The sequence below is a fragment of the Lissotriton vulgaris genome, chromosome 3_2, assembly GCF_964263255.1.
Source record: "Lissotriton vulgaris chromosome 3_2, aLisVul1.2, whole genome shotgun sequence".
NCBI classification, from domain to species: Eukaryota; Metazoa; Chordata; class Amphibia; order Caudata; family Salamandridae; genus Lissotriton; species Lissotriton vulgaris.
The window spans coordinates 327,263,916-327,285,464 of record NC_141690.1 but is presented as its reverse complement, the minus strand read 5'-3'; the positions used below and the strand labels follow the sequence as shown (position 1 = coordinate 327,285,464).

General features: G+C 44.4%; 1 protein-coding gene across 1 annotated transcript in view; it reads left to right on the top strand.

Annotated features, from left to right (window-relative positions):
* Positions 1 to 21,549, top strand: part of SUCLG1 (succinate-CoA ligase GDP/ADP-forming subunit alpha) — a 115,542-nt gene that overhangs the window by 54,215 nt on the left and 39,778 nt on the right. The window contains exons 3-5 of the mRNA XM_086964428.1: positions 13,772 to 13,888; positions 17,315 to 17,527; positions 20,836 to 20,893. Of these exons, the coding sequence (XP_086820554.1) occupies positions 13,772 to 13,888; positions 17,315 to 17,527; positions 20,836 to 20,893 (388 nt within the window). The remainder of the gene's footprint in view (positions 1 to 13,771; positions 13,889 to 17,314; positions 17,528 to 20,835; positions 20,894 to 21,549) is intronic.

Sequence of the window (21,549 nt, the reverse complement as noted above, 5' to 3'; positions counted from 1 at the left end):
AGATTTTCAGGACAAAGGAACACTTCATAATTTAAAGGTCCGTATGTCCTTGGTATCTATCCTGACAACCGAATCTGATCACACCAACTGACAGAAGTAGGGTTTACACCCCACCCCATAATATCTGTCGCAGAAACCAAAGTACTACAATGACTATGCGAGTAACAAATGACAGCATACACTGATCCCTATGCTTTTTGTTCCATTTCTGTCTCACGAGGTCCTTACAAATTCCTAGTTACATACAACGCACAGTATTTATTAAAAAGAAAATACTCCTGACTTTTGCAATCTGGACTGCTACCTATTTTCAATCTCCAGGTAAACGTGACCCGATATAACATTCGGTGTTGGAGTCCCCCTCAAATGCCAAAGTACTGCTTAAGTATTTAGGACCATCCAATGGGACTATATTTGGTAGGCTTCTCAATAATAATGAAAATAATGACAATATAAAAAATTATTTTTTTTTTAAGAGTTCTTCACGCTAGGAAATGCAGAGGTCTCCTCTAACACGCATACATACCATGGGCAACTATATGCATATAGCATGGGAGGGACAAATTATGCAGCAGTGCGGAGTAAATTACACAGCAAGTACAAGACATTATGCAGCAAGGACAGGCCAAGTGTGGCGCACATTATGTGACAGGAGGAAAGTGCCTGGTGTAATGCATTACAATATTATTTATCTATGTACATAATATAAGAGGAACAATAACCAAACAGACAACAGATAGGTTTATTAAGCAATATTTTTCTACGTTTAGTGGATCATGTCACGTTATTTACAACAATTCTTTTTGTCTAATATGGAGCAAAGTAACAGCATTTTGTTCAGTCAGTCTTATTCCCATCAGTTTAGTGTTTGTAAAATGTACCATCTTGCATTCCGCAGATAACCAGACTACCAGGGCAGAGTCTGTAAAAAACAGCGCTGATCAACTGTAGATCACTGAGCAAACATGCCATCGACATCTGGCAGTACCTCCGGGACAACCATTGGGACTTGCTCTTTCTTACCGAGACGTGGCTAAATGACACCACGAATCCTGCCATCACCCAGGCCGTACCTGAGGGCTATAGTATTATCTGTGCTAACAGACCCAGTGGTAAACAGGGCGGAGGTGTTGCCCTAATTCATAACTCCAAATGGACAATTTCCCTCCCCACATTTGATCTCCCAGACAGTATAGAAGGTCTGTCTTTCAGTATTCAACTCTCTCCGTCTTCCTCTTGCTCCGGAATTCTTATCTACCCCCCCCCCCCCCCCCCCCCCCCCTTCCAACATTTCACATCTACCGGCGCTGGCGGACAACATCATTCAGCTTAGCACACGGTATGCAAATTTCACTGCTTTAGGAGACTTCAACCTCCACGTCAACGATGAATCTTGTCTACATAATCAAAATTTCATCTCCACGTTGGCGGCTTGTAACCTTGTCCAAACAATAACTTTACCTACGCATAAAGCAGGTAACACATTGGACCTGATCTGTTCCAACCTATCTTCTATCCAGGTGACTCCCCCCACCCCCGTTATTTGGTCGGATCACTTTCTTATCTCTTTTGAGATCAGCATTCCCCATTTCTTTAGACCTACCATTACCCCAAAAACCGCAGGAAGAAACTGGAGCCGCATTACCCCGGATACTCTCCTGGAACATCTAAAAAATACTCACCCCAGCCAGTCTCCTGACTTCGATCGTAAGATCGATCACCTGGACGCTTGGATCTGCCAGGCTCTAGATGCCTTAGCCCCTCTTAAACCCATTAAGACCTATCGGGCTGCACATTCAGCACCCTGGTATTCAGATGAGCTCCGGCAGAAAAAGGCTGCCTGTAAAATCCTCGAACGCCTCTGGAGGCAGAACTTCTCTCCCGAAAGGAAAAGCTCATACAAAACAGCACTCAAAGAATATCGGAGGATGATTAAAGAACATAAACAGGCCTTTCTAGCCTCCAGAATCAAACAAGCCAGCAATGGTTCCAGAGAGATTTTCAATATTGTTCGCTCTTTTACAAACCCCAATGCTTTGACTCGAACCCAGCCCGCATCACAGTCATTATGCGACAAATTGTCACAATTCTTCGAGGACAAAATCAAGATCATCTATTCCTCCTTCCCCACCCCGAACAAAGAAGACTGGGAAGAGGTACCCTCCACTCTTTCGACACCTCAGGCTACCTTCTCCGAGTTTTTAGCCATCACCGAAGCAGACACCTTGTCCGAATTACTAAAGTGCAAATCAGGTTCTCCCAACGACCCATGGCCTGCTAAACAATATAAAAAACTGGCACCCCTTCTGAACCCCCACTTGAATCACATCTGGAATGACTCCCTCAGATCGGGTAGTTTCCCCGTTAAGTGGAAACACGCCTCTTTGGTCCCCATTCTTAAGAAACCCAATCTGGATCCAGACCTCCCCTGCAACTACAGGCCCATCTCCCTCCTGCCCACCCCTGCTAAAATTTTGGAAAAACTGGTGCATTCCCAGTTGGCGAATTTCATTGAAACCAACGGGCTACTTCATGATTCCCAACATGGCTTTAGGTCGGGCCACAGCATGGAGTCAGCCCTTATTGAAAAGGCTGACTCGGTGAGGTGGACGCTCGACCGAGGGTCAAGGGAGGTGTTAGTGCTGCTGGATCTTTCAGCAGCATTCGACACCGTCTCTCACAGGATCTTGCTGAGGAGGCTGGCGGACCTAGGCATAGGTGGCACCGCGCTTAATTGTCTCACGTCGTATCTCTCTGACCGAACACAGCAGGTTTTTACCACCCCTACACTTCCACAGCCAGACCACTCAAATGGGGAGTCCCACAGGGCTCCTCGCTCAGCCCGCTCCTGTTTAATGTTTATTTCACCCCCCTGGCAAAGCTGATCGCTCAGACGGGGATCAAATCCACCTCCTACGCTGATGACATTCAGCTTCTCTTCACTTTCGACTCCCCTTCTTCATCTGCTTTTGATCCGTTAAAAACCTGCCTTAGAGACCTCTCCAAGTGGATGGATGCCAACTCCCTTCGACTCAATGCAGGAAAAACTGAGATTCTGTTCTTTAGCTCACCATCCCCTCTGGACTCCAGTCTTTGGTGGCCAGAAGACCTGAGCCAAGCCCCCACGCCTAAAGACTCAGTAAGAAATCTTGGAGTCCGCTGGGATAACCATCTCAGCTTCAGTACCCAGGTACAAACAGTGACAGCCTCCTGTTTTGGCAAGATCAGGACCATCAAGCGACTCATCAACTACCTACCAGCGGACTGCCGTTAGACTGTAATCCAGGCATTGATCATTTCCCATCTTGATTACGCCAACGCCCTCTACCTAGGTTTCACAGCAGGCCAATGTCAAAAACTCCAGACGGTCCAAAACGCCGCCGCCCGGCTAGTGGAAAGAATCCCTTTCAGACACCATATCTCTCCCCACCTCCGCAAACTGCATTGGCTGCCAATGGCCAAAAGGTGTACTTTCAAAGCTATGACGCTGGCCCATCGAGCTTTGAGGGGTATGGGATCTGCCCATTTGAAAAAGTCCTTGCGACCGTATACCAACCACCGGACATTACGGTCCAACTCTCTTCTCCTCCTGGTAACTCCACGTTTTAAACGTTCACGGGCAGGCGGAAAAACCTTTGAGGTGTGTGCCACCCAGCATTAGAACAAGCTACCGTTGGCCCTACGCTCTTCCCAATCAGAACTGTCATTCCGCAAGTCCCTGAAGACCCATCTGTTTTCCCTTCAACATCCTCCTGTGCCCTCCTCTTACAAAGTTTTCAGCGCCTGGACGCCTCGTTGGGGTAGCTGTGCGCTCTATAAAATACACAATAAACAATAAACAGTCTGCTGCTTATTTTGAACACCCAAGTTATGTTTTGTTATAATCTGTTGCAGAGTACCCTATCCACTAACCAATATTATACAATGGCATCATCACAATTTACAACAAGCATTTGCAATACAATAGGTCTCACATTTTAGACGCTTTGACATATTGATATTGTAAAAGACAATGAATTTATTATTGCAGGTTTCTTAAACACATAAATAAAAGGCATTGTCATTTACATTGCCAATAGCTCAAAATCCTACAATTGCGAGACATATTGCATTGCAAATGCTTGTTTTTCTGTTGGCGGGCTCTCTCTCTAACCTTGTTTCCTGTGAAATTATTGGTCACAGCCTCCCAGACCACTCCCTTGTTCAGCTGGACGTGGTAAAAGGGAAACTCAGGCCCCCACAGGGTAAACTGAAACTGCAGCAACATCTTCACGCCTACATTTTAGTGAACAAAGGTTTTGTTGCCGTTGCACGAACCCTGTGGGTTGGTAGCATAGCCTATATCCGTGGTCAACTCATGAGAGAATCCACTCTTTACCACAGACAGTACACAGACACGAGGTGGCAACTGGAACACCGCAAAACTGATTTGATGACCCAAAACACCCGTGAGTGGTTAATCTGAGTCTGATGCACCAAAACGGACCTTAATTCAATATTCACCTAGTTGGCGCAAAGGGTGCTAGGACAAAATAAACATAGACGCTACGAGTTTGGTGATAAGCTGGCCACCTATTTGCCCAATAGCTGAGACGAGGAGGCCTATCCATTCCAGCCCTTAACCAACACAGGGATTACTCACCAACCCGGTCCTGATTTCTGATAAGTTTGCTTCTTTTTATGAGGGACTTTACTCCTCTGCAGCTGTTGCCGATGTCACTGCGCTGGATTTGGCTTTCTTCACTGGACTCCACCTTGGTCACTTGAGACCGAACAAAAGAGTGACATCACTGAAGACTGAGATAAAGGATTAGTGTTGAAAATTAGCATAGTGAAATATGAAGTAATCTGAGTGGTGGATATAATATTCAGTTATTTGGATAGAGAAGGGTAGGTGGCGGGATAGAAGAGGGAATGAGATTTGTATTTATATAGCGCTTGCTACCCCTGAGGGGGTTTTGAAGCGCTTTTTTGGCGAGAGCACGCTACTCTGGAACTCATAAGGATTTGTGTTGAATTAGTAAGTGAAACATGAAATTAATTTGAGTGGTAGATATGTTAGTCAGTTATTTGGATTGAGAAGGGGTAGAAAAGGGAAAAAGGTTTGCAGCTATATAGTGCTTGTAACACTGATGGGGTGTTGAAACGCTTTATTGGCGAGTAGCAATCTACTCTGGAACCCATAAAGGATTAGTGGTGAATTAGTATAGTGGAATATAGAATTTGATAAGTGAACATGTTAGTCTGTTACTTTGATTGAAAAGGATAGTGGAGGGAGTGAAGGATTTATTTTATTTTATTATTTATTTCTTCTTTTTTTAGGTCATAGCAGTAGGAGGCTTTTGGATGAGAAAAAAGCAATTTTGGAGGGGAAGAGTCGGAGGGAAGAGTTTAGGAAGGTTTGTTTTGGGGGATCTGGATAGTAAAAAAGGTGTCAGATGATGCAAAGGAGGGGTAGAATAGGAGAGAGTCTAGAAAGGGTTATTTTGGGGATCATAGTAGTGGTATGGTGTTTGGGAAACATGTGAGTGTGGGTGTAGAGGATATATTGATAGATGTATAGGGTGAGAGATAGGGTAGTGTGTTGGAAAGAGTAAAAGAAAGAAGTTTGAGATGAGGTAGAAAGTCAGGCTAGAAGATATATTGAGAGAAGTATAGACTGAGAAATAGGGTAGTGCATTGGAAATGCTAAATTAGAAGAACGTGATAAATCTATAGATCCATAAGTAAATTAAAAGTATATGGATGCATAAAGGAGGTAAGTATTTGTAGATTAAATATATTGATAGAGGTACACTATGAGAAATAGGGTAGTGCATTGGATATGCTTTTTCAGGAGAAAAGTAACAGACACACAGATCCAATTACATGGAGGTACATAGATGCACAATGGAAGCAAGTACATGTAGACCAAAGATGACTTTTATTTTTACAACAAATTAATCTACATGTTTATACAAAGCAATACACAAAGATAGGTACATATCTATAGTGAAAATAAATGCTTCTATACAGAGGGATGTGCTGTAAATTAATGTTTGCGTATGGTGCTTATGTGGAGAAGAGCTAATTCTCTAGTAGTTTTCTGAAAAAAAGGTGGATGTCGGTGGATCTTATGTTGGGCGGTAAAGAGTTCCATATTTTGGCTGCTTGAACAAAGAAGGATGTGCTACCCATGGTATTTTCTTGTATATTGGGATTTTGAGGAGTAGAGGCCCCTTTAGAGCGGAGGTTCCTTTGTTGAATGTGTTTGGAGATTTTATTCCAGATGAAGAGGGGTCCCATTCCATGTATTGCTTTGCGGGTGATACAAAGTAGCTTGAACGTGGATCTTCTGTCAACCAGTAACCAATGCAGGGCTTTCAAGGCAGGTGAAATGTGGTCTCGCGGTTTGATATGCAAGAGTACTCTGGCAGCAGAGTTCAGAATCCATTGTAGCCTTTTCGTGGCCGTTAAAGGTGATCCATCGTGGAGGCTATTGGCGTAATAGAGTTTGGACAGAACAAGGGAGATGGCAGCTTGGACCTTGTGTGTAAATCCCAAATGAGGGAAAATTTGTCGCAGCGTTTTTATAGTTTAGCCCAAAGTACCTGTAGATGCGACAAAACTTCTAAATGGAAGCTGCAGCTTTGAAAAACAAGCAATGCGTCACTCCTGAGACCCTGGAGAGGCGATGCGACAGCCCCGCTGGACGCAGCGGGCGTGTTACGACGAATCCAATCTGTATGGGGAGGAATGCGATACCTTGTATGGATTCCGGTGCACAGATTCGATAGGAAGCGTCTCGCACAGTCACGATGCTACGATCTTCGGGACGGCGACCATCTCTGGTGCGGCGGTGATGCGCAGCGTCTATCTCCTCTCGCGGCCCCAAAGTGATGGCTCTGTGATGATGTTCAAAGCGCCGTGATGCGGTACGCAGGCAAACGATGTGGCGATCTCAACCCGCGTAGACAGACGCTGCAAAGATCTCGATCTTCGAGCGTCAGGAATTTCCTCGCACTGTCGGGGATGCGCTCTTCAAGCGAGCGATGCGATAACATTGCAGATTGTCTTCTCTTCTCCTTGTCCAGCTTCCCAAACAGCAGGCACAACTTCCAGAGGCCCCACAATTGGATCAAGCACTCCATTAAGGGCAGAACTCCTAAAGCAGAATTCAGAGGGAAGCAGGGGTTGAAGTCCTTTTTGTTCCTGGGACTTCTTAACAGAAGGCCAGCTCTCCTCAGGCCCTTGGAGATCTCTTCAAGCAAGGGGACACAGCACACAGCAAAGTCCTTCCCCTCTCCTTGGCAGCAAGGCAACTACTGGTCAGTCCACAAGCACACAGCAGGGCAGTCCTTCTTCTTCAGTCTTCTAGCTTTCTCCTTGGCAGAGGTGCCTTCTTGTTTCCAGGATGATATAATTTTCTGTAGTCTGGGTAGCCCTTTATATACCAGTCTTTACTTTGTTCTCTGGAGGCAGAGAGGCCTTGGCTTAGTCAGAACCTGTTCTGGCCAGTTCTGGAGCACTTTGCTTTCCTGACTTTTTCTTTCCTTTCAGAGAGAGGGGCAGGGTCGTCAGCCGCTCAGCAGGAGGTGGAGCCAGCATTGTGGAGGGAAAGTACAGCCCTTGAGCACTCTTAGATATGATTCCTTCTCTCCTTTCACAGTGCAGGGCGGAGACATCAGACGCACCACAGGGGGTGGAGCCAGCACTGTGGGGGGCAGGCACAGTCCTATTCAGGTCGCAGGTGCAACTCCTCTCTCCCTCTCATCTAGATGCAGATCTCTCTATTCACCACTAGGCAGACTCATTCTGTCTCCTGGAATCCCCCAGCCCTGTCACTCATAAACCAGATAGTCAATTCACAAACAGCCAAAGGCACACAGAAAGGTCAGACAAAGCAGCCACTTTCTAAAAGTGCTGCTTTCAAACAAGGGATTTAAAAACCATCCTTCCTATAAGATGTTATTAAATCTGTGTACAGGGATACCAGACTTCAATTTTCCATCTTGCTCCTATGGGAAGATATGCAGGTAAACATTATACACAGCATTCCCCATTATAGCCTATAGGCAAGATATCCTTTCAGTAGTGAAAAACGAAAATGGCTGTAATTCACTATAAGAGCATATCACCCACACTAGTACATGCTCTACCTTTCACATCCACTGCACCCTGCCCAGGGGGGTACCTAGGGCCTTCTATAGCGATGTCCAATGTGTACAGAAAGGGAAGGGTTAGGCCTGGCCAGTGTGGACACTGGTCAGGTCAGCATGGCACTTAGCAACTGCATACAGGCACCGTTTTAGGGCTACTCATGTGGGTGGCACAATCAGTGCTGCAGGCCCACTAGTAGCATTTGGATCACCAGCCCTGGCACACTCAGTGCACTTTACTAGGGATTTCCTGGTAAAACAAATATGCCAATCATGGACAACCAATCACAATAACCATTTATTCAGAGAGGATATGCACTTTAGCACTGATCAGCACTGGTAAAGTGCCCAAAGTCCTATTGCCAACAATCCCAGGTCAGGAAAAACAAGGGAGGAAGAAGCAAAAAGTTTGGGGATAACCCTGCAAAAAGGGCCATTTAAAATGGCATTTCATCTGCATAGTTATAGCACATGAGGTAAAATTGATTAATCCGTTCCGGTAATGACTTCATGTAGATGTTGAAAGGCATGGGTGAAATGATAGAGCCTTGAGGGACCCCTGCTAGTGGGGTATGGTTTGGACGTGAAAGGTGGGGTATGGATGACAGTTCTGTTTCGAAGGTTGGACGCGTTCCAGTCTAGAGCAGTTCCCTCTATGCCGGCTTCTTAGTCTTTGTTTGAAAGTGTCATGGTCAACTGTGTCAAAGGCAGCCAAGAGGTCCAGGAGGAGTAGCGCAGCAACCCCGTTGCGGTCTACTGTATTCTTCAGGTCATCCCAGATGGCAAGGAGGGCAGATTCAGTGCCTCTTCCCGGATGGAATCCTGTTTGGAAATCTGAAAGTATGCCATTCTCTTCAATGAATTGTGACATCTGGGTGAACGCTGCGCTTTCTATCAGTTTGCCCAGGAAAGGTCCATTTGTAATGGGTCTGTAGTTGTCATGGTTCTGCTAGTTCAAGTTTGTTTTTTTCAGTAAAGGGCGTATGTGTGACTTTTTGAGTTCTTCTGGAAATCTTCCAGTAGTTAAGGAATAGTTGATGATTCTTCTCACTGGAGTGGCAGCAGAGGTTGTTAAAAGAACTGTCTTGAAAGTTTGTGGTGGACAGGGGTAAGAAGGGCTGCCGGCAGGCCTGCTTGCTTTGACCAGGTCCATAAATTCATTGTGTGAGATGTGTTCGAAGGAATGGAGAGGTTGGGTTAGAGTATTCTTGGATCATTTGTTTTTACACGGGTTAGTGCGGGTGCTTTGTTTCGGTTTTGAGTACTAGTCCAATGTGTCTGCTTAGTCCGTGTAATGATCTGCCAGTTTGTCTGTGAAATCTTGAGTAACAGGATGAGTCCCTTCTAGGCAATTTGGTTTGCTCACTTCATTGAGTATTTTATAGAATTCTTTATTTGCTCATTTAGCATTTTGAATTGTCTGAATAGTACCTTTTCTTAGCTTTTTAATAGCTGACTTGTATAATCTGTTAATTTTCTGTAGGTGAAGTTTGTCTTGTTTGTCCAATGTGCTTTTTTCTGTTGTTCTGTTGTGTGATTTTGAGTGGTATCGGGATGTCAAAAGCTTCCTGTAGCCAATCCTATAGATTTTGAACATAATTTATTGTTTCCAGATCTGTACTGGATGTTAATTGTGTTTCAAAGTGTTCCAAATTGAGTTTGTTCCACGGCCTATAGGTGAATGGATGTAAGGTAGTTTTAGGTGAGTCGCTTAGTGTTGTTTTATGTTGGAAAGGAAGCAAGTGGTGGTCTGACTATGTGACTGGAGTTATAGTTTGAAAGGTAACTTGTCCAGTATTAGCAACAATTACATCTAGGATATGTCCAGCGATGTGTGTGGGCTTGTGGACAATCTGATGCAGGTTCACTGCGTCTAGGCCAGTGAGTATTGTTTTTGGATGGGTCATATTGGGTTTGTCAAACCAAATGTTGAGGTCACTCAGCGTTGTATCCGGAGTCGACGCTGAGACCAACCTCTGTCGGTCTTGAATCCTTTCTATTTTGGCTTGCTGGTGAGCCTTCTTCAAAAGATTTGTTAATTTTTTTATTTTTTATTTTTTGCCTGTCGTTCCCTGATCTCATTTGCTTCTTTGCTTCTTTGCTCCTTTGCACTCCTTATGCTTCACTTATACTTTTACAATTGGGTTTGGGGTCGTGCTTTATCCCCTGGTGACCTCTTAGCCTCGATGGGGCCGGGGATGGAGCGACAGTGTTAAAATGCAGGAATTACAGGCCCGGAGTGGCCGCAAATGACTACACGGGTGGTACTCTGAAGCTGGTCACCACTGGCTCCACCGCTACTACCACTACCCCAGGACAGCCATACCGGGTTTGTTGCCACCAGCAGCTCACCTCAGTCTTGTCCTCCTCTTTGTGGTCTCTGTTCTCTCTGTGGTCTCCCCAATCTCTATCACTGCTGCCCCCTGATCCCCTGACAGGCACAGCAGGAAATGGGAGTGGGAGTGGAACTTGTAGCCTCTTGATGGTCCTTACACTGTTTTCCCACTCACGCTCCGACACTGTAGCTGCCTTATGGTAGCCTTAAGTGGCCTTATGGTAGCTCCCACTGTCCTCCCTGTAGTCCTACCGCAGTCCTCCGATTCCTGGGGCTGGGACTGTGTTTTCCCAGGACTCCCGGTATCCGTGGCTCCCGCCACTTGGCTTTCCAGGCAGGCAGGCAGGCAGGCAGGCAGGCAGGCAGGCAAGCAGAAAAGGAAAGCAGGAAGGCAGACGACGCTGCACGCAGGCAGGAAGGCAGACAGCTGTCAGGCGGCGTCTCCACTCCTACCCCGCTCCTGCTAACCCTGCGGCGACTCGACGGCTTGGAGCAGCTTGCGGCTCGCAACTCTCACTAGGCGGCTCGCGGGCTCTCGTTCTCGTTATTCCCCGAGACGCCCGGGCTCACGCCGCACCGGTTACCGCTACTGCTTTGCTTAGACTCCGCTCACGCACAATGATGCAAGACCCGGACTGGACTCAAAAAAAGTCTGACTGGTTTGTTGCAAGAGTTAAAAAGTGTGGTGGTGTGCAGTGTATGTGTTGTGCGTTAGTGTTACTATGATAGAGGGAGGAGGAGGATGTTGGTTGGGCAAATGATAGAAGGCTGAATATATGTTTGTTAGTGATAAAAGGTGGTCTGTTAGGAGTAATTAGAGCAGGGAGCGTGTGTCTGGATCGGATGTAGTTATGTATGGTGTTGAATGGCGTTGTGTTAGTGATGAGTGAATTGGTTAGTGGTATAGGCTAGAGTTGTGTACTGTTTGTAGCTGATGGTGGGTATGTGTGGTAGTTGGGATAGAAGGGTGTATAGATGAGGTTTGGTTGGTTTTGTAGTGTATGCTGGTACATTGGTTTGTGCATACGGTTGTGTGTAGTGTACATTTGGTGTGAGTGTGTTACTATGTTTGTGGATGGTGTGGGTGGGTATTACTGATTGGGAACATGGGCAGCATTTCAGGCCCTGGTCGCGACCGTCACAAACAGGCTCAAACAGCCAACTGCCCTTCTCCTCTCCGCCCTTACCCTCTCCGCCCAGACTGAGACACCCTAAGCTTTGGCCTTTTATAGCCCTAGTAATCAGGTGACCCCTTCAAGCAATGGGAACCCTAGCTCTAACGCTATCTCATCACAACACTCGCCCTAAACTCCAGAACCAATGGGAGACCTGGACCTTACAGCCAATCTTAAACCTAGTCCAAGCACCCAATCAGTTTCAAAAACCCTGATCTCTACGTCCAATAGAGACTCTAGCCCTACCAGTAGTCCCAACCCAAGCAACCAATGGCACAGGAAACCCTAGTCCCTACTTCCAATAGAAAGCATAATCCTACTCTTAGTCCCACGTCTAGTCCAGCAATCAATCACACCAGAAGCCCTAATCGCTACTTCGAATTAAAGACCTAACCCTAGCCCTAGTCCAAACAACCAATAACGCAGGAAGCCCTAATCCCTACTTCCAATAGAATCCTAACCCTAGCCCCAACTCTACATTGATTGAGTCACAGACCCAGAAACCAATCAGAACCCTCCAATACCCAACCAATAAGGACACTAACCCTAATCCAATAGAAACATCAGATACAACCACCAATTCGTGTACACATGTACCAAACAATAGCAAACTATATAAGGTCCCAGCTACCTCAGACAAGGTTTGGTGGCTAGGGAGTTGGAAGTCTCTCCTCTATTCAGAAATCTCCTAGGAGACACACCAGCTCAATCCACACTTTGGACTTCAGCAGGTAAAGGCCTAACAAACTTGTCCTCCAACAATACGGTTTCTTTACAACTTTATTCCCTCTCCTGGCCAAACAATTAAGTGCACAGTCCCTCTTAAACACACTTTAAACATCTCACAGTTTCACTGACTTGTTAACAGAAAATGGTGCTAGGTGGGGGGGACTGCTTAACATACAGGTCTTAGCACAGTGCAAAGTAAAAATTTGGAGGGAAAAACTGAAAGTCACGGGGAGTGAGCAGGAAAAACTACAGAATTTGGACTGCAAATCCCACAATTCAAAAGGTTAAACGGAAACAGTCACGGGCAGGAAAAAACACAAGTTTAAACACAACAACAGGTGATAAATTATGCAATCACGGGAAGGTTAAAACTACAATTTTAAACTGTAACAACCACAGGCAAGGCAGTTAAAGATTTTTTTTTTTTAAGAAGAGCTGATGCAATCACAGGTAGGGTAAATCGTTTTTTTAACCTTTTTTAGGAAAGAGACCGCACTAGTCTGCCTCCTTACCACTTCCTGGACCCATAATGCCAACTACGAGAGACATCCGCCTTCTGATCTCAACTTGATGTAGCTTACATTGAGCAGGCAACTTCACAGGTGTCCTAAATCAATCGCTAACGGCGCTGTAGTGTGCCATTTGCAAATGTCCCCTGCTATCTAACTTGATGATTTCTTTCCACCTAATCTGGCCTTCTTTCGCCCTCTTTAAAACTTTGTCGGAATAGGGTGGGTTATTTATCACATGTGGTAAATGCCATTACCACACAGTAAGGTACTTGACATGTGTGGTAAATACATCCTCTTCCGAGTTTTCAACAATAAAGCGAGGCAGAACATGAAGATATGGTTTGTAACACTCAAAGTTCTCCATAGATTGTCTTATTTCTGGACCTTTTCCTCCAAGTAAATTCTCAGGTTCTGAGGGACACCGGGTCGCCCCATTATTGTTAATACTGACCCAAATAAATTTCAGCAGGTTTGACTGAAAGTAACTATCACACACCTCGTAATTTTGATTTCTATGTACACCTGTTTGCGAAGGGATTGGAATTAAGCCACGAAACTGAGGACCTTTGTGTTATTTGCTGCTAAGGCTTTTCTGTGTCACTCGTGCTATCATCTCATAACATAGTCCTACACATAGTCTTGATATTCACTTGGCCGCTCAGTTTTAATGTAGGCCAACCATCCACATTTTTGCTAACTGTCACATAGGATCAACAACCTTTTGGTCATTAAAGAGTAAGAACATTTCTCCAATTACATAGAAATCTTTTTAGCTTCCTGCTATTTCTCTCTTTTGAATTTGAGTTTGCTGCTGTTGCCAAAATTAGAGAGTTACTCTACAGTGTAAAGGAATTTATTCACTTTCTGGTCTTTCTCTTGCAGGGTACTTTCCACAGTCAGCAGTCCTTGGAATATGGCACCAAGTTAGTAGGCGGAGTTTCCCCTGGCAAAGGGGGTAAAACACACCTGGGTCTGCCAGTCTTCAATTCAGTGGCAGAGGTAATGTATGCTGCAATTGGTAACTTTGTGAACATTTACACACTGAAAATTAGAATTTCTCAGTAGTACAGAGTATTTTGTGGGAATCTGTCTGCTCATAGATTTCTGGGAAGTGATCTGTGAATATGGAAATCTGGTTATGCAATATCTGTGTATGGATTCTGGCAATATTGTGTCGCTGCATTCAAGTTTAACAACTGACATGCTCACAGTTTATTCTCAGAAATACACAGAAATATTCACCCTATTAAAATCCCCTGCAGGCAAAGTAACAATTTGTTCACAGGCATCTATATATTAGCTTTTGTATTGTTTGCGGTTTGTGTGGTAATGCATTCATAGTTTAAGCCATATTCCAGGTTTCTTTTAATTTGTGAAGACTTTATAACTGAGCGCTATATCCCGGAACAGACTCAGTTGCTTATAAGCAATATAGACTTGGCCTTAATAAAAAATCAGACCCCTTGGCAGTGATCGCCTTAGACGAAAATCTTGATTAATGGATTGCTTACTTCCATCTTTGAAATTCAGAGGGGGACTAGGCAGGCTTGCCCTATTTCGCCCTGGTTATTTGACCTATACATAGAGACGTTGACTCAGTCTATTAGATCGGAAGAGCTAATTCTTCCCCTTAAATCTTAGCTGTATCAATCTAAAATAGGCGTATACGCTGATGATATAATCCTATATACCAGCAACCCAGAAGTGACAATCCCGCGGGTTGGGACCCTATTGGAAGAGTTTGGCCTGATTTCTGGTTACCTAGCTAACTCTTCGAAGACGGAGGTGAAGTGCTTGAATATTGATCAGTGGGGGGGATCGACTAGTAAATAGTTCAAATATTTGGGCATCAACATTGTTAAAGATCTTGAGAAAATCCCCCTCATTAATTTGAAAAAGATCACTAAGGAGAAAGATTGTCTTTTTGCAAGGTGGAGGCACCTTCCCTTGACTAGCTAACCTAATGAAAATGATCATCCTCCCGAAGCTGACCTATTTGTTTAATGCTGTCCCCCTGACTTTCCCCCAACAGTCTATTTCTAAGGTACAAAGTAAGATCAGGAGCTTTGAATGGGGGGGGACAAGGGAGTAAGGCTGTCGTGGAAGAAATTGAGGCGTAAATTAGTCAAAGGTGGGTTAGCTCTTCCAGACATCAGCTGGTATTTAGTCGCATTCCAATTCAAAGCTACACGGATGCTTTTGTTTAAACCCGCAGTAACGGCTTGGAGAATGTTGCTTAGTGAATTGGCAATAAATGAAGGCGGGGGAGTAGGAGAGGGGTTTCTTTATAAGTTTGGGTCCCCTAAGTTTTTTCAAAGAGTGTTTGAAGGTTCTTAAGACTGCATTAGAAACTTGGTTTAAAGTAAGAACTAGATGTGGGATTGGTTAACACTCCGACCTTGCCCCCATATTGGATTCCCCGGAGACTCCACTGTGTCTCCAGGATGGTCTTGCCGGCCCCATTAAGAGAGTAGGAGTGTCTACATGGTCGGATTTGGGGGGGACAAGTGGTATTCATCCGTGGGAACTGTTGAGAGCCAGAATTGGTACTGGTTTCTCAAAGTTTACGTTTTTTTACAACTCAAATCCTGGTTTGAGGCAGACATTGGGAGTACTAGGGGTAACTGGGATACAGAGGTTTTGCTTCAAACTGTTGAGCCGTTGAAGAAAGAAATTTCTATCTGGTACAGAATGCTAGTAGACTTAAATGACCTGGGTATCCCACCACAGACATCGTTCTGGAACCAATCTCGATTCGAATCTGGTATTGGTGATCTTTTAGAACCATCTTTAGATCTACTGTATAAGTTTACTAAATCAGCTAGTCTAAAGAAAACATTTTTTTTGTGACCAACCGCATCTACTACACGCCAGCCAGAATAGCCAAATGCGCCCCACTACCTGAACCAAAATGCGCTAGATGCATGGCACCCAAAGCCAACTATATACACGTTTTACGAGTGTCCCGAATTAGTATTGTTTTGGAAAGGGGTTGGAGACTACCTGTGTAAAATTTTTGAAGTCAACATCGAGGTTAATGGATCTTTAGTTTTTTTCGCTAATGATGGACTCTCCACCTCAGACCTAGTACCGACTCATAGAGGTTTGTTGTTATGTCTGATTTTGTTGGCCCGTAGGGAGGTATGCGCAAAATGTAAAGATCCCCTTCCCCCCAAAACAGAAGACTGGCTCAAATCCGCACTTGCAATGGCTCAGCTTGATCCTGTTGGAACCAGTGATAGCCCAAGGAGTTCTTGGCAACCTATGGGCCGAGATTTGAGACTGTTTTGACATCTATGGCTAAAATCATCCGGTCCCATGATTACACCATAACTCCAAAAGGGGTTGGTCGGGGGACCTAACCAAGTGCAGGAAGCTGGTGGGCGCCCAGTTCGATAACGGCAACTTTGTAAGTTCTGCAGTATGCTTATTGGTGAGATGAGGCCAAAAAAACAAACAAATGCATGTTACTTTACACATGAGGTAAATATCACACCCTATAAATGGCACATGCACAAAACATCAAGAAGTGTCAATTTTTAATCAAGTGAAGTTCTTAGTGAGAAAATGAATCCCTAGGGAGCAGAAAAAGCCAGTTCAACTCCAAAAATGGACCTTAGAACACCCTGGATGTGCACCAACAACTACGTTGTGTGGATTGGGCAGGCATTCATTTTGTGTGGACAAAGCACCTTGAAACAACACAAAAAGAATACACTGCCATCCTCTAATATCACTTAACCATCACAAGCAGATACCTGCCAGACCTTTTCATTATGGACCTAGGTGGGGAGAGTAAGTACATTTTTACAGATCCTGAGCAAAGGGTCCTAGCCAAGGACATGGTAAGATTGTATAACTGTCTAATGTGCCTTCTCATGCTGAAGATGCTACCAAAAACAAACCAGAACATGCCTGTGTAAGGAGATAATTAACATAATCCGTACAGAATCAATTTATACACATTATGTTGGGGAAACAGTTACATGATTGTCAATGCAATGGCAGTATCACACAATTAGTAACCTTCTTGCCTTTAGTTTAACCAAATTTAGTCTTTAATTCCCCCAAAGTGATTAAGTGTGTGACATTAAATGGGTTGTTACCTGTTATTTACTGCACTGTGAAATAGCAAAGTCTGTGATGGCATGTTTAATCAATATAAGTAACCTTATGAGGGATAAGTAGGAGTCTGACCTGCTATTCGTTTGAGAGCTAAACCAGGCTGAAATCTTGGCCTGTTGATTCCACTGTGTTCATTCTCCTGTTGTGCATAATGGGCACTTTGCTATGTCGATTGTTTTCCTAACTATGCTGTAACGTGTGGCTGAGGATTCTTGAATGTAGTTACTGACTCTTTAGAAGGCTCAATCATTTTGTTTTGTAAAGCGGTCTCTTTTATTGTTAATCGTATTTTTTTTGCAGGCTAAAGAAGCGACCGGAGCCACTGCATCTGTTATCTACGTGCCACCTCCCTTTGCTGCTGCTGCCATTGATGAATCGCTTGATGCCCAAATGCCCTTGGTTGTGTGCATTACTGAAGGAATACCACAGCAGGACATGGTGCGTGTGAAGCACCGGCTCCTGCGCCAGGGCACCACGCGCCTCATTGGCCCAAACTGCCCCGGAGTCATCAATGTAAGTTAAAGAACTGTTCTAATGTATGTATGTAACGTGCTGGTTTTCTAGCGCGTCTCCACCAGCTCTGTAGCACAGGGTTTGTACCCAAAGAGTATAATTTAATGACGCATTCCTGTTTGATGTTTGTTTAGTAATAGTATGGTGGCCAATTCTTTTTTGTGACCAGTTCATTATAGTTGGGATACTTGGTGTCATTAGACCTCCAGAACTGGCAACATTTTAAAGTTGTTGCCGGGACCTGCAGAGTACATGGTTTGCATTTACCAAATCCACGCGTTGAGAATCTGACAAAAATGCCATGTGTAATTTATTATTTTTTACTTTTGCCGGTGTATGTGTAAGACTTAAAAGTAGTAAAATCCTCGTGAAATTCTTCTGTGGATGCGTATGTATTTACTGATAAACCTACCTATTCAAGTCTTCGTTTTTGTGGTGTCTATTTCTCCCTTCCTGCTCTTAAACAACTAAATGGCTATTTTGTACTGCTTTAGAAAATATAGTGTGCAGAAGTATTAATGTAAAAGAGTCAAACTTTGAAGCGGTCTAACAGTTGAGGTTTTCTTCCCTGTGGCAAAAAATGACACTATATCCAGTGGGTCTGAATTAAGGATTGAACTGCTGTGCCTTGCATAGTTATTCTGTTACATTACAAAGGACATCAGGGCAACATTGTTTCCATTTGGTTTTGATTGCCACTATTTTGAGAATGGTTACATTGTCACAAAATAACCGTGGAGATGTCATAACATGACTCGCCTTTTATATTGTGGGGACCATTAACTTTACTTAGTCTTAATTTCTTATTTTTACCCTTTTCTTCTCCCATACTTCTATATAATCAGGGTCACTGGGATTATGAGGCAGGAAATCAATGAATTGTGAGGCAAGAAAATGCAATTTTTCTGATGGATACATCTACCTGTGGATGCCTCATCTTTTGAATTACCCCTTGCCCAGCATTCCACAGAAACTTTTTTCTTAGCTCTCCCACCTCGACGAGGACATCACAATGTCATGGCTCTGCTCGCGACTCCGTGTGACGTCATCTGAGCCGTAAGAAGACCTTGTCGGCGTGTTGACGTCTGTTCCTTTTTTTCCTTGCAGTCGATGCATACCGGTCTTCTAGGTCTCTCCATTTCTTTGTAGTCTACTTTGTTGCAGTTGCCCCTAAACTGTGTTTTCATGATGGCTACTCCGAAGAAGCCTGGGTTCAAACCCAGTAGGGAATGTGGGGGCCATATGTCGGTCACGGACCCCCACGAAGATTGCCTTTTGATGTTTGTCGTCGAACCACGACGTGTAGAATGTTCTTCGTGCTGTTGGATGAATCCGAAGGCACTTGAAGAAAGACAGGCAAAGTTGTTTATGGCCCGGGCAAAGAAGGAGAAGAGAGGTCGCAAGAGGACCAAGTCGAGGTCTTCGACTCCGCACAACTCAAGGTCTTCCTAAAAGCACAAGAAGAAGAGGCAGCACAGGTCACTCTTAGAAGGAGAATTCACAGGTGTCCCTGGTCTGGCGTCATCATTGGAAGGGTGACGTCTCCCCTTCTCTTTCACCGCAGGTGTCTCTTGGGCATTTTCCGACTTGGAGGGATTCTTCAACGCCTAGGGACTCACTGACTCCCAGGGGGGGAGACTCCTGCGCCTCCCGCTGCTCTGATCCTGGATCTGGCGTCTCCAACGCTGCAGCCAGTGCCCACTCTTGGACCTCAATTCATCTCAGGTCAGAAGTTAAGGATCCATACCCACCTTTCCCGGATCCAGGTGCGGACCCTTCGCATTTTTTTATGCGATGTATGGCATGTTTGCCAGGGCGGTTAACCTATTGGACTACTCTCCGACACCTTTGAGCTCTTCTCCATCTCGACTTCGGTCAGCACCGCTCCCTGCTTCTGAACGTCCTCCATCGACGCTGACTTGGAGGGAGCCTCTGAGCCTCCCTCCTCGAAGATTCATTCGAGGAGGGAGGCTCAGACACTTCTGGAAGAAGAGGAATTCCAGGTGCAGAGACTTGACTCAATGGAAGATTTGGCAGGACTGCAAGAAGCCAGTGGTCTTGACACGTCTCCAGAGTGGGAGCTCTCCTATCCAAAGCTCTTCCCTCTCAGGATGTGGCCATTTACTATTTGGTTATTAGAAAGGCTGCTGACCTTTTGGACTAATATTTTGACGGACGTTCTGCATTCTCCTTCTTCGGCGGTGGAGCCTTTGCTTTCCTTCAATGAGGCTCTTACACAGCTAATTTTGGAGATATGGCAGAAGCCAATGTCTGCCCCTGCTCTGTCAAGAACTCAAAACATTCTGCTGGTTCCTTTTGTTCTACTCCAGGGCATAGGGACTTCAAGAAGTTGGAAAAAGTGCGTCGGGCAGCATGTCCTTTATATCAACTAAAGCCACTTGCTTGATGGGGCATTCTATCAATTCATTGACTGAGTCTGTCAAGGAGGTAATACCCAAGTTGCCAGAGGATGTCCAGGGTCACTTTGCTTAGGTGCTGTTGGACACACAGGCTACAACAGCCTTTCGGGTGATCCAGTCCGACCTACATATGGCTGACTCCGTTGCCAGGTTAATGGGCTCTTCAGTGGCAACTTGTATACTGTGTATACTTGCGAAATGTTGGTTCGCCTCGAAGGCATGGGAATATTGGGTGGAATTTACGTCAGCACGCCAACGAGGCCTTCTTATGGCTTTGATGATATCACACGGAGTCGTGAGCAGAGCCGCGCCATTGTGACATCCTCGTCAACATGGGAGAGCTATGAAAAAAGTCTCAGTGGAACGCAGCAAGGGGTTATTCAAAAGTTGAGAAACCCGCAGGCAGATACCATATCCACCAGAAAAAACATTGCTGAAGGTAAGTGACTTGTTCGTATTGATGAATGTGGCTTTTTTATATTACTTCATTATTTTTGTAATTTTTACACATTGCCAATACTTTCTAGTCAAAGATTTCACCTCCATAGTACCAGTTTAAGAGCTAAATAGAGAAATAGGCAACTGAAAGATGACCAGTAAACTTCTTTAAAGAGCCTTCCATGTGTGCGAACTCACGTCGCTACTATTTTAGTATATTTCCATCTGTTCTTAGCTAGAATTTATTTTTATTTTTGTTAAAATATGAAGATTATGCAGCAGATAATTGAGTATATGGCAAATTGATAATTATAAAAAAGCTGCAGTAGAAACGTATAATTCCTGTGGCCCTGCGTGTAAATTTTGGCATGAACGGTTATATTAAAACCGTTTCGTCCTGTAAAACAGTGCCTTTTCTCTTTTTATATTTTGATTTTCTGTTTTTTTTAGCCCGGTGAATGCAAAATTGGCATCATGCCTGGTCACATCCACAAGAAAGGAAGAATTGGTGAGTTCTGCATACTGATGTCTTTTTTTGCTATACCCATTGTCAATGGGCTGTGGCAAATGTGTTGCTGCACATTAGAATTAAGAGATTTCTGGTTTATTTTGAGTGATGATTGTTCATACATGATACTGCAACTGTGCCTAGCTACACAATATTGAATAGATGTGACTTCCCAGCTCAGTTCGCATTTTATTTTGAGCACAATATCAGTCATTTTCATAGTTTTCTTTATTAAATTTAATTTAATCAGAGCTTCCATAACTGCTGTCTAATATGCTGCACCCCAGCATAAAAATCACATCAGCAATGTAAGGCATTGCAAGCCCAGTTCAGGTGCACCTGCTCTCCAGCATTTCGTTATCCCCACCCTGTAGTTATGAACATAAGTAACCCATCTCAGAGTGCAGAGTTGTTTTGGGCTTTTTTTCTGTTTTTTTTAGGGTTTTTCCAGGGATGAATCAAGTGACCGAATCACTCAGGATAAAGGCAAACACAGGATATAGGAGCTTGGTGGACATGGCCCCTTTTCACATTCAGCAAATTAAGTTCCAACAAACTTAACAGATGACACTGATTTTGAATCATTAATGTTTGTTTTAAATTGAGTTATTGTGCAGTCTCAGTTAACTTTTTGGCTTCCTAAACGATGTTTGAGA